The following is a 13,630-nucleotide window of genomic DNA, read 5'->3' as shown; positions in this document are numbered from 1 at the left end:
GCCACACACAAAACAAAGCACCTCTCAAAGGGGTCGAAAGTGCTTCCCCGCAAACCAGCGACAGGCGCAGTGCCAGAACTCAGTCCCATCCTGGGATCAGAGCAGGCTCATTCTTCGGGGGATCATTCTGAAACAGTGGTGGCCCGCCCCTCTACCGTCAGGCACGATGTGGCTGAGGCTCAGGTTTTGGCGGGCAGGGTGGCTGCAGAAGGCAGGATTCCTGTTCCACATAAGGGAACCTGTAGAGAAGGTCAAGATTCCTACCACCACTCAAGGGACCAGAGGGACCTGGAACCCCTGTCTTATGGGGAAGGTGGCCAGTCTCACCCTTCCTTAGACGCTATTTTTTCTAACAACTCCTCGCCCGAGGCCTTCACAGGGTTTTTGGAGGAGCCAATCCCTGTCCAACAAATTCATGATGCTGGTGGGCACAGGCTTTATCCATCTCACACTCAAGCTCGCCCTATTCAGCTGCAGCTTTCAGCACATTCAATTCAGCAATTAAAAGAACAGTTTAAGGATGCCCTTTTAATGGATCTGACTAGAGATTTGTCTTCTCAAACTGCATCAGGCTCACGACCCTCAAGGCACCCGAGGGCGAACACACGCCCTTCCCCGGGCCGCACATCCCCAGACCCCTATGCTGCATCGCAGGGCAGACACCTTCAGCTCCCAGAACAGGAGCTTATAGACACAGAAAATGACTTGATTGTGTTGGATGAAGAGGAATGGAGTGGGGAATCAGAATCTGAGGAGATTTTATCTACTAGAATATTTCAAGAGGCTCATTTCCTTCCTCTGCTATGCAAAGCGATGGAGGCTCTTACCCTCACCTCTACAGAGGATCCTCCTACTCCACCCTCCTCGAGAGTCTCAGCAGTATGTCCAGATCCAAAGCCTAGGTCTAGAGTATTGAAGCTTCCTTCTCTTCTCCCCAAGGTGCTCAAATCAGAATTTGACATTCCCTTGCAATTCAAAAAATCAGTTTCGGTAGCCAACAAATATTATACACTGGAACAACCGATCATGGATCAGTTGAAAGTCCCGCTCATAGACGCGCCTATAGTCAATCTATTGAACCCATCATTGAATCCTAAAGACTCAGACGCTCACCTTAAGGATCCTACTGAGCGCAAGATGGACCAGGGACTTAGTAGAGTGCACGAGGCTAGTGCGCTTTCAATCAGGGCAGCAGCAGCCTCTTCTGTGTTTGCTCGAGCCTCCCTACTGTGGTTGGAAGACCTGCTAGATGGCCCACAGCAGGATGCAGCCCGGATACGCAAATCTCTGCTGAAGGTCTCTCGGGCAGTTACCTTCATAGCAGATGCGTCAATGGACGCCATGCAGTTTGCAGCTAGGTCTCTCACTGCAGGGATCTTCACGCGAAGGACCCTTTGGCTTCGACATTGGGATGCAGACCCTGCAGCTCGTTCGAATCTTGCCTCGGAACCCTACGTGGGTGGCAAATTATTTGGGGACACTGCCCTTGCCAACATATTAGAAACCAAGGAAAAGAAAAAGTCCATGCCATCCACCAAAAAAAGGGAGGATGGAAGGACCTTTCGCCGCTCATTCCATCCATATCACTTGTCGCAGTCCTTTCGGGGCTCACGTCCCTTTGGAAGACAGAAGGATGCCCGCTCCAGCCGTCCCTTCTGGAACAGACAGCGCAACCAACTTAACTCCCAGCAACACCTCCCAGGTCGATCCGGCCTTGCATCCCAGGCACGTGGAAACAGAAATCAGTTCTGACGCCTCCACCTCGCCGGTGGGAGGCCGTCTCCAACGCTTTGCTCACCGATGGGAGGACCTATCCTCCGATTGCTGGGTCCTCCGCACTCTTCGATACGGCCTTCGCCTGGAGTTTTCCTCCACCCCCCCGGCGAGATTCCTTCCATCCCCTCTGTCAGCAAATCCACACAAAAGGGGCAAAGTTTTGAGATCAGTTTCCCATCTCCTACGCATGGCAGCTATCGAGGCAGTACCTCCAGGGGAGAGGTTCCTGGGAAACTACTCTCTGTTCTTCACCATCGACAAAAAAGACGGTTCATCCAGGCCAGTATTAGACCTCAAGACTCTAAATTGCTTCATAAAGTACCGCAAATTTCGGATGGAGACCTTACTTTCCATCAAAGAAGCGCTGAGGCTAGGGGACTTCCTCTCATCTATTGACCTGAAGGAAGCCTACCTGCACATTCCAATTTTCCCCCCTCACAGAAGGTATCTGCGCTTCGCGGTGGGACAAGACCATTATCAGTTCAGGGCCATGCCCTTTGGCCTGTCATCCGCTCCCAGGACATTCACCAAGATAGTGGTTACCCTGGTGGCACACCTCAGGACACAGGGGATTCATATTTTTCCTTATCTGGACGATTTTCTGATCCGCTCACCATTGTTACACAAGGCATGGGAGGACCTCCATGTCACCCTGACCTGTCTAAAGGATCATGGTTTCCTGATCAACGAAGCCAAGAGTCATCTCTTTCCGTCCAGACGCATCACACATTTGGGAGCGACTATAGACTCTCAAAATGGCCTCATTACGCTATCTTCAGACAGGATCAGCAAGATCCGCAAAGTGGTGTTGCATGTCCTATCCTCCACCTCTACAGACCTGATGGAGTTGGCAGCACTTCTCGGTTTGATGGTATCCACGTTCCAAACGACACCATGGGCACGTCATCATTCCCGCACTCTTCAGTGGGCGCTGCTGCCATTCCAGAACGACATAGCATCCAGGCACCACCGCATGGTCGCTCTGTCGCCACAGGTTCGTCAGTCGCTGTTCTGGTGGACCCAAGAGCTCAACCTGACGCGAGGCGTCCCTTTCCATGATCCACTCCACACCCTGATAACGTCCGATGCCACCTTATCCGGATGGGGAGCCATCTGCGACGGGCAGATGATTCAAGGCACGTGGTCGGCTCAGGAATCCGCATTGCCGATCAACCTACTCGAACTACGCGCAGTTCGTCTGGCCCTCAGGCACTTTGCGAACACCAGACGGTTAGGGGCAGTGCTTGTCAGAACAGACAACGTGTCGGCCAAATCGTATTTAAACCGTCAGGGAGGCACATGTTCCCTCATTCTTCAGAAGGAGGCCTTTCTCCTCTTCCAGTGGGTGGAGCCCAATATCATATCGATAGCAGCAGAATACCTCAAGGGGGAGGACAACAGCCAAGCGGACTGGCTCAGTCGGGAGAAGCTGATTCAAGGAGAATGGAGACTTCACCCACAGTCCTTTCGTCAAATAGTGGAACGTTTTGGCCACATTTAAGTAGACCTCTTCGCCACCAGTGCCAATCGGCAGGTGCTGAGGTTCTTCTCCCGATACGCGTCACCAGGCGCGGAAGGGATAAATGCCTTGACTTCCCAGTGGCCTCCGGGCAGACTATATGCATTCCCTCCAATTCCAGTGATTTCCAGGGTACTCAAAAAACTTCGTGCCGAAAGGACAGCACTTCTATTGGTGGCTCCATGGTGGCCAAGGAGACCTTGGTTTCCAGACCTTCTCGACCTGTCGGTGGAACCACCATGGAAGATTCCAGTGCGAACGGACCTGCTCTCTCAGGGACAGCTCCAGCACCCAGACCCAGAGTGGTGGGCACTTCATGTCTGGAACTTGAACGGAAGAGACTCTTGAAAAGAGGCATCTCTCCGCAAGTAGTAGAAACCATGATGGCTTCTAGACGCCCATCCATGCTCAGAATTTATGAAAGCACTTGGAAGGCCTTCTCATCCTGGTCGCAGAAACAAGGGGTTCTTCCTCGAAAGGCGGGAGTAAAAGAAATCTTGTCCTTCCTGCAAGATGGCGTATCTTTGGGTCTCAGACCAAACACCCTGAGGCGCCAAGTTTCAGCCTTATCGGCAACACTCTCCAGATCCCCGGATAAGCCAATCGGATCTCACCCCTTCATCAAGCGTTTCCTCAGGGGAGCAACGATAACTGCACCTCCTACGGTGCATCGCTACCCAACTTGGGATCTGCATACGGTTTTGTCAGCCCTTCAAAAACCTCCGTTCGAACCCCTGAGTCAAGTTTCTCTCCGTCTTCTTTCCTTTAAGGTCTTGTTTCTCGTGGCCATTACTTCGGCCCGTCGAGTGTCTGAATTGAATGCCCTGTCTGTCCATAAAAATTTTTGTGTATTCCATAAGGATAGAGTAGTCCTCCGTACTGTCCCTTCCTTTCGTCCCAAAGTGTTGTCAGCCTTCCATTGTCAGCAGCAGCTTGTCTTACCATCCTTCTGTCCAAATCCTGTCCATCCTTTAGAAAAAGCCTGGCACTCTCTTGATGTGAGAAGAGCCCTTAAAGTTTATATTTCCAAGACTAAATCATTTCGGAAAACAGATAATTTGTTTGTCTCCTTTCACCCAAAATCCATGGGGAATAAAGTCACCACATCTACACTAGCCAGGTGGATCAAGGCATGCATTTCCTTGGCATATGCCTCTCTAAGATTATCCCGGCCCGCCGGGTTGGTAGCTCATTCTACTAGGGCGGCGGCCACATCAGCAGCCTTTTCCCATAATGCCTCTCTGGGGGAGATATGTAGGGCAGCCGCATGGGCCACTCCCAATACCTTAATTAAACATTATAAAATAGACTCCTATGCTTCAGCCGAGGCAGCCTTTGGTAGGAGGGTGCTACAGCATGTCCTCTCAGATCACTAGTACCCATAGCCCAGCACTATTCCCACCCTACATGGGTCAGCTTTGGTATGTCCCACCTGATATCATCTTTCCATGCACAGGAGAAGAGACATTTGGCCTTACCGTGAAATCGGTCTTCTCTGTGCATGTCAAAGATGATATCAGGGCCGCTCCCTATGACGGCTGGGCTGCCTGTCCAAGCGCTGTTAGACCTTGAGCAGAGAGTGTATGAGTACTGTTGTCTTGTCTTTTTGTGGTATTATTTCATTTCTTTCTGTGGGCTTGTTATTAAAAAACTGCGGACGGAGCAGGCGCAGACTGGGAACGGACCTACAGTAAAACGTCAGCAGTACTCTTTTGCCTTCAACCACTAGGTGGTTGCCCACCTGATATCATCTTTGACATGCACAGAGAAGACCGATTTCACGGTAAGACCAAATGTCTCATCTGGTGGGACTCACCACTCAAGCTCACTATCAGAAGGATTGATGCTGTGTCTGTTTCTTAGTCAGTTATTCAGTGCTGTATAGGAAAAGCCTGGGGTAAGCATTTGTTCTCAGTAACCATCCAACAAACAGGAATTTTCCTTTAATGACTTTCTATTTTTTATTTTACTTTTTCTTTTTAAAGTGTTAGAGAAAAGTGTGAAATTCTGAAATTGGGCTAAACTGTTTTAAAAACAGCAAAGCAGTGGATTGGGGCAAAACAATGAATTTTCCTGTATCAAACCACATTTTTTGTGCCAGTCAGAATGGAAAGAGGCAGCAGGAGGAGAAAACAGTGGGGCAAGGAGGTGATTGGTCAGTTCAGCCAACATGTGGCAGCTATAGTGGCCATTCACAGGTTTTTGTACACTTCTGTACATTTTTGTTTTAGTGGAAATATTGGTCCTGCTTCAGAGTTGTGCAGTTTCAATCGTAAACCCACACAATTCTGGTGGGTTTTCCCCAGATTTTCAAGGATTTTTAACAAATGCTGCAGATCAACTGCTAGTTCAGTTAACCGTGACTCAGCACTGCCCTGCAATCCAGACAGTCTCATAAGAAGAAATATAATTGTAATCTCATGAGGGAGTAACTGGAATTTTGAAATGATTCTTTGTAGCAGATCAAATATTCTGCAGACAGAGCCCTTTCCTGCATTTAAAGATCCCAATCCAGTTGAGAGAACTGTTAAGAAAGCGGACGATGTGCTACATGACCTTGGACAACTGAAGAGGGAAATGCATGGCATCCTGCAGGTAAACCAAAACATGGCCATGTCGCTGAAATAGTTAACAGCAGGAGAAGCGAAAATACAGAAGCCTGAAATCTGGGCATGCAGAGATGGATGTTGTGAATGAAAATGTTGCAGCCTGGAAATCCAGCTTTCAGACTCTCTTCAGCTGTAAGCAGAGTACATCATCAATCCAGTGAGGTCCTTAAAACTCCTGAAGCATGGTTGGCTTCAATGCAGTCTACATGACTTGGGGGAGCGGGGCTGTCTTTCTGAAGAAAAGCAGAAGTCTCATTGCATATACTGGGTTGGATTTGGGCTTCAACTCCCTGCTCGTTCTAGGAAGCTCCCTGGAGCAAACATGGGGCATATAAGCCACAGAGAATTGTTGTGAGGGAGGAAAAGAGCAGAATGACCAGATTGTGCTCCCTCCCTGCTTGCAGTTTTTGCTTCTGCTCTCCTGGATTGTGGAGGCATGGCATATGATGAAATACTTGATCTGCATAGAATATGCAATTGTTTTACTATTCTAGCTAAGAAAACAATCAAGTTGACGTTGGATAGGGTGGAAGGCAACTCTAGTCTTGAAGGAATCAAGATGAAACATTTTATTTCTCCCAGCACATGTTAAGATTAGGCTTTCTAGCATGATGAATAACTTAAGAGCTCACCCTTGAGTCAGAATATAAAAGAACCAAAGAGGTGATTGTTAGATTACCCACAATCTTTGGTGGGAATACACAAGTGTATATTACAATCCCCTACTGGACGCAGTACTCAAGATGAGGCCTATCCAGTGCCAAACAGAGGGGAACTAGTATTTCACACAATTTGGAAACTATACTTCTGTTAATGCAGCCTAAAATAGCATTTGCCATTTTTGCAGCCACATCGCAGTGTTAGCTCATACTTAGCTTGTGATCAACAATTCCAAAGTCCTTCTTGCATGTAATGTTGCTGAGCCAAGTATCTAGCATGCTAAATTCATTTTATGAATTGGGACTTTACAAAGTTTGTCAACATAATAGATTTTAATATCACTCCCCTTGAATTGTTAACTGTATTTGGTGTGTTTTTTTAATCTATTTTAATGTTTTACTGTGTTTTTATTTGCTGTGTGCAATTGTGTTGTGAGCTGCTCTGAGTGCCCCACTGTGGGGTAAAAGGGCGGCATAGAAATATTTTAAATAATAAATAAATAACTACAGCTGTATAGAGATTTCTCGCATCCTTTTTCCCATATGAGTAGCCATGTTAGTCTCTTGCAACAAAAACAACCAGAGTCTTGTGGCACCTTTAAAGACTAACAAATTGATTATGGTGTAAGCTTTTGTGGGCTCGAGCCTACTTCATGCATGTCCACTTCTGACAAAGTGGGCTTGAATCCATGGAAGCGTATGTCACAATAAATTTGTTATAGTCTTAAAGCTGCCACATGATTCTAGCAAAATTTATATCTGTATGGAGAACTTTTGCCTTGAGTGTAATAGATTTTTTTTCTGCCTTACAGGATGCAAAGGAGTGGAAATTGGACATGAATAGTTTTATGAAGGTTCCGTATCACTTTTTTAAAAATTATCAATTGCCTTGGTTCCAAGACACTGGAGAGAGTGTCTCTGAGTAATAAATTAAATGCCCTAAAAAAACCAAATACCGCTAATCCAGGTGTAGGGAACCTTTGGTCCTTTAGATGTTGCTGAACTACAGCTCCCATCAGCCCCAGCAAGCATGACTAATTCTCCAGTCTACTCTTCCCTGACGTGGTGTCCTCCAGATGTTTTGGACTACAATTTCCATCAGCCCCATCCAGCCCACGCATATAGGGCTGATGGGAATTGTAGTGCAAAACATCTGGAGAGTACCAGCTTGGCAAAAGACCCCTCTAAACAATCCACTGTAGGACACGCAGACAATGACCTCACTAAACTGTAGCATCAGCAGCATGTCTTGATTATTCCTGAAATGGAGTAAGGTTAAAAAAAAGGTTTTGAAAAGAACATGAAACAGCTGAAATACTCCAAAGCAGAGGTGAGCTGTCTATGGGTAGAATTGCAGCTCTTCCTCTTGTGTCTGCCAACTGTTCATTGCTGGCTGTCACTCCGTTCTGGTTTGTGGCTCCATCTGGCTAAATGTGCCAGTGTCAAGCTAGCCAGTCACCGTACAGCAACAGGGTGGATGCAGCAGCAATAAGAATACCGACAATGTAATGCCCCCGTTTCTTAGTTTCTTGTGGAGGGTGGCAGCAATGTGGCCTTATGAAGTTGCCTCCCCACTGTGAAGATACATGTGTACTTGCTCTCTGTACAGTGAGAATTAAGATTCTCAAGAAGGGCTCAAAAGCTGGGGGGGGGTTTGAGGGAGCGCTTCTCTGATGGATGACAGAGATCTCCAAGTGGGTAATATAGCTCCTCCTACAGCCCAGAGACAGGAAATGCTTCAGCGAATATTTGCTCCTCCCTTGCCGCTGAGGCTCAGTTTTAGTTTTCTGTCTCAGCCCGGAGCACATCCCCTTGGATTCTCTCCTTTCTTAGCAATATTTTATTTCCTATCTACTTAATCATTTCTTTCAGTGATTCTCCTTACCTTCTGTATATGTCCTACCTTGTATTTCATTTATCTTCAGAGCCACTCAATTTTCTGTCAGTTTCACCTCCCCCTCTTACTGAGTATTTCTTTGTCAGTTTCACCTGTTCCCTGCTCTGTCTCCCTGTGAGCTATGGAGAAAACAGAGAGCGAAGTCAGGGGAGAGGAGGAGCAGGGATAATACAAAGAGTTATATTGCCAAAAAGAAGCATCTTTAAAAAAGTGGGCAATTCTCGGCTACGGCTGCGGTCAGTTCCCGTTCGCTGCGCTTTCCCGCCACTTTTCAGCAACGGCTGCTTACTGGCGGTGATGACCCGATGGAGGGTTCTTCTTCAGGAATATGCTTGCTCAGCGCACCAGCATTGCTCCTGACTCTGCTAGGCAGCGGGGTAAGTCGTTCCGGGGATGGTCTCATTCCCCCAGCAGGGCTATGGGAGGAGATGGTGCTGAGGCACGATGAGGAGGAGGCGTCCGCCATTTTGGAAGGCCAAAAGACGACAGCGGCCGCCATTTTGGAGAGCGCTTCTGACTTAGCACCAGTTATGACGGAGCGGAGCACTTCTGCCCTTCTTGATATTTCGGCGGCGGCTACTGCTGAGGGAGGTGTTCAGGCCATGTTGCGGGTGCGACAGCAATGTCCCCCTGCGACACCCCCCCCCATTCTCCCGATCCTCCCCGCCTCCATCCTAAAACGTCTAGACAACTGGAATTGCTGTCTTCAGAGGACGAAGGCATCACCAGGTCAGCCCATTGTGAGGCAACTTCCCAAGCCCCGGCTTGGGAGCCCTTGCAAGAGCCTTACCCTATAATGCAGCAACAATTGCTGTCTGACCTCTTCTCCCCCGCTGTACTGCGTCAGCTTAGAGAGGCCATCCTAGTGGATTTGCCCTCGGAAGGGGGGCGGGGAAGCAGTAGGTCTCTTTCCCAGCAAGGGAATATGATTGAGCGTCCTTCCCATAGGAGACAATTAGAGCAACAGGACATGGATATAACCCAGTCTGCTGCACCCCGTTCTGCTGCTATAGGGCAGTATAGACGGAGGGAACTTATAGTCAATGAAATCCACCCTGATGATGGGGGAGAAGATGTATTGGATGAAGGGGATGGGGAATGGAGTGATGGTTCTGAACTGGAGAACTTTGGTTCAGCTAGACTTTTTCTGGAGGCCCATTTCCCTCCTTTATTTAACAAGGTGTTGACTACTTTAGACCTGAACATGACACAGCAGCAACAACAGCAGGAGCCAACATCTAAAAGTGCTTTGGTCCTGCCTGTTCCTAGATTGTCCACCAGATGCATTCCCTTTCCTGCTACTTTTAAGTCAGTAATGAAGTTAGAGTGGGATTCTCCACTTCTGTGTAAGAAGAGTACTAACTGCGCTAACAGATTTTATATCCTACATCCTGAGGTCATGGAACAGCTACAAATCCTGGCAGTGGACGGGCCAGTTTCTGCTTTGCTGTCCAGGGCTTTTCTTCCTCGGGATGGGGATGCTCAGCTGAGAGATCCCAATGAACGTAAGATGGAGATAGCCCTAAAAAAGACTCATGAGGCGGCAGCCCTATCTCTAAGGGCGTCAGTTTCGGCCTCTGTTTGCTAGAGCAGCACTCCTATGGGTAGAGGACCTCCTAGACGACATGTCTCTAGGCCAGGATGAGGAAATCTCTATTAAAAGTTTCTAGATCACTTACTTTTATAGCGGATGCAACTATGGATGCTTCCCAATTCTCTTCTAGAACTATAGCGGATGCAGTTGTTGCTCGCAGACACCTTTGGCTTAATCATTGGGATGTAGATGCTCCCTCAAGAGCTAATCTGGCATCAGTGCCCTTTCTGGGCTCCAAATTATTTGGGGACACGGCATTACAAGATGTCTTAATAGAGTCTAGAGACAAAAAGAAATGCCGTCTCAGAAGACGGAGGATCGGCGTTCCTTCAGGTGCCCCTTTCAATCATCCCAGTCCTACCAGTCCTTTCGTGGGACTAGATCTGGGGGCTGGAGTCGTGAATTTCGGTCAGGCCATCCCTTCTGGAACAGACAACCATTCCAACAGAGAAGCCAGCAGCCTCTTCCTACAAGGGACCTTCAAATCAGATCCGCCAGTGGCGCCAGTACCAACAGCGCTTCTGACTCAGACAATGTATTGACAGTGGGGGGCAGGCTAGGCCAATTCTCCCACCGGTGGCAACAAACTACCCAGGACAAGTGGGTTTTAAGAGTAGTCATTCAGGGGTACAAAATAGAATTGAGAGAGTATCCACTCACCAGGTTTCTTCCTTCTCCCATTTCCAAGTCCTTGGTAAAACAACAGGCAGTTTCCAACGAAATTCACCACCTGTTGGACATTTCGGCCATAGAGGAGCTTCCTTTTGGAGAGTCTTTCCCAGGGCTTTATCTTGTTTCTGGTCAGGAAGAAGGACGGATCCTGTCGCACGGTACTCGACCTCAAATTTCTGAATCGATTTGTGGCCACTCGAAAATTCTGGATGGAGACTCTAACCTCCATAAAAGAGGCACTTCAGCCCCATGACTTTCTAGCATCAGTGGACCTGAAAGATGCTTACCTGCACATTCCTATTTGGCCAACACACAGATGCCTGCTACGCTTTTATTATGACGGCAGTCACTTCCAATTCAAGGCCCTACCCTTTGGTCTAGCCTCTGCCCCACGAGTCTTCACCAAGGTGATGGTGACTCTGATAGCCAGCCTTCAAATCCAGGGCCTACACATATATCCTTATTTGGACGATCTTTTAATTCGGGCCAGCTCTCTTCCACGAGCTCAAGAAGTTGTCCAGATCACTCTAGTTAGCTCATCTGAAGGATCACAGATCCTTGATCAATTCTCAGAAAAGTCATCTCATCCCATCACAGACTCTGGTGCATCTGGGAGTGCATTTCGACACAGTAGAGCAATCTATTTCCCTTTCTTCGGAACGAATTCAAAAGATCACAGCATTAGCATGTACGGTGGCTCAGACCCGTTCAGCCAATCTCATGACACTTGTGAAGCTACTCTGCATGATGGCTTTGGCTATAGGCATTACTCCCTGGGCTCAACTGCACTCACGGCTGTTTCAGTGGATGCTTCTCTGCTTCCAGAAAGACATTGCGCTATGTTCTCACTGTTATGTCCTTCTCTCCCAACAGACAAAACACTCTCTTCTATGGTGGATGGATTTACACAACCTAAGGAAGGGAGTTTCTCTACAGGAACCTCCATGGTCTGTTATCAACACCGATGCAAGTCTATCAGGCTGGGGGGCTCATTGCCAGGGGCGGTTCATCCAGGGCTGTTGGTCCCCAAAAGAATCACAGAAGAGCATCAACTGGTTGGAGCTCAGGGCGGCACATCTGGCCATGCGTCATTTTGCGAGCATGCTCAAATTTCCGGATGTCTTGATTCGCACAGACAATACCACAACTCGGGCTCATTCAAACAAACAAGGAGGGACCCGGTCAAGAAGCCTGCATGTGGAAGCAGTGGCAATGCTATCGTGGGCACAGTACCATGTGAAATCAATCAAGTCAGAGTACATCCAGGGCCACCTGTATTTGACGGCAGATTGGCTGAGACAGCAGTTGTTTCCCGGGGAATGGTCCCTCAACAGAGCAGTCTTTCTCTCTCTTGCACTCGGGTCCTGCTTGCGGGCTTCCCCCAGGCACCTGGTTGGCCACTGTGAGAACAGGATACTGGACTAGATGGGCCACTGGCCTGATCCAGCAGGCTCTTCTTATGTTCTTATGTTCAGACCAAGTTTGGCAACTTCAAGGTAGACCTGTTTGCATCCAAGTCGAACCACCAGACGCGCCGTTTCTTCTCCCACTACCTCAGCCGTGGGGCCGAGCAACAGGATGCTCTAACGGCGACCTGGCCGGCCGTACTACACTATGCATTCCCTCCAACTCTGCTGCTCTCCAGGGTATTAAAAAAGATAAGGTCAGAAAAGGCTCGTGTCGTGTTGGTTGGAGCCCCATCCTTAGCTTCTCACAAACTCGTGAAAAGGTTTCTCCGTGGGGCTACAGCTGTTAGTCCTCCAGTGAGACATTGTTTTCCTACATGGAGCCTACACACAATGCTCTCTGTGTTACAAAAACCACCATTCGAACCTCTAGGTTCTGCATCCTTAAGAATACTTTCATTCAAAATAATCTTTCTAATTGCTATAACAACAGCACACAGGGTGTCAGAGCTGCAGGCGCTCTCTGTCAACAAACACTTGTGTATTTTCCATAAGGATAGGGTTGTTCTGCGTACTAATGCAGCCTTTGTACCTAAAGTTAACTCACTTTTCCATACTCAACAGGACATTATACTACCTTCCTTCTGTCCTAATCCTTCTCACCCTCAAGAGAGGGCATGGCACTCGCTTGACATCAGAAGGGCACTCAAAATATACATAAATAGAACTAGACCATTCAGGAGGTCTGACTCCTTGTTTATTTCTTTCCATTCGGCTACGTTGGGACAGAAGGTGTCTGTGATGACTTTGGCTAGATGGATTAAGGCTTGTATCTTGTTGGCTTACGAGACACTTCATTTAACCTCTCCATTACACATTATGGCACATTCCACCAGATCGGCAGCTACGTCGGCGGCGTTTTCCACAAATGCCCCGATAGCTGATATCTGTAGACCGGCCACCTGGTCCTCTCCTACCATGTTCACAAGGCACTACAAGATAGACCTGTACGCCTCGGCCGAGGCTTCATTTGGGTGCAGAGTCCTGCAACAGGTCCTGCCTTCATCTATCCCACCCTAGGTCTGCAGCTTTGTTATGTCCCACTTGGAGACCTCTGTCATCCATGAGAGAAGGAACAGTTTGTTCTTACCGCAAACGGTATTTCTTCATGGATGACATGAGGTCTCCAAGGCCCACCCAGTCTATTAGGGTTGGGACTGTGTCAAGGAGTGCCATGAGTTCTGTTTCTATTAGTTCGCACTAGCTTACATTGTATGGTCGTTTAACTAATTCGGAGCATGCTGCTTCCGTTCTGTATGTTATGCTGTTAATTCTTCATGTATTTTCGCTGAGGCTGATGTCAAAGCTAGCCAAGAAAAGAAAACTGAGCCTCAGCGGCAAGGGAGGAGCAAATATTCGCTGAAGCATTTCCTGTCTCTGGGGTGTAGGAGGAGCTATATTACCCACTTGGAGACCTCATGTCATCCATGAAGAAATA

General features: G+C 48.1%; 1 protein-coding gene across 5 annotated transcripts in view; it reads left to right on the top strand.

Moving 5' to 3' along the window:
• KIAA0586 (KIAA0586 ortholog) overlaps nt 1–13,630 on the top strand; it is a 152,607-nt gene that overhangs the window by 39,096 nt on the left and 99,881 nt on the right. For all 5 annotated transcript variants that reach the window (XM_061612453.1, XM_061612449.1, XM_061612451.1 and 2 more), the window contains 2 exons: nt 5,755–5,890; nt 7,376–7,417. In XM_061612453.1, coding sequence (XP_061468437.1) covers nt 5,755–5,890; nt 7,376–7,417 — 178 coding nt within the window. The remainder of the gene's footprint in view (nt 1–5,754; nt 5,891–7,375; nt 7,418–13,630) is intronic.

The sequence above is a fragment of the Rhineura floridana genome, chromosome 2 (assembly GCF_030035675.1).
Source record: "Rhineura floridana isolate rRhiFlo1 chromosome 2, rRhiFlo1.hap2, whole genome shotgun sequence".
In the NCBI taxonomy this organism is placed as follows: domain Eukaryota; kingdom Metazoa; phylum Chordata; class Lepidosauria; order Squamata; family Rhineuridae; genus Rhineura; species Rhineura floridana.
Note: the sequence above shows the minus strand (reverse complement) of the source record. Positions and strands in the feature narration are given on the sequence as shown.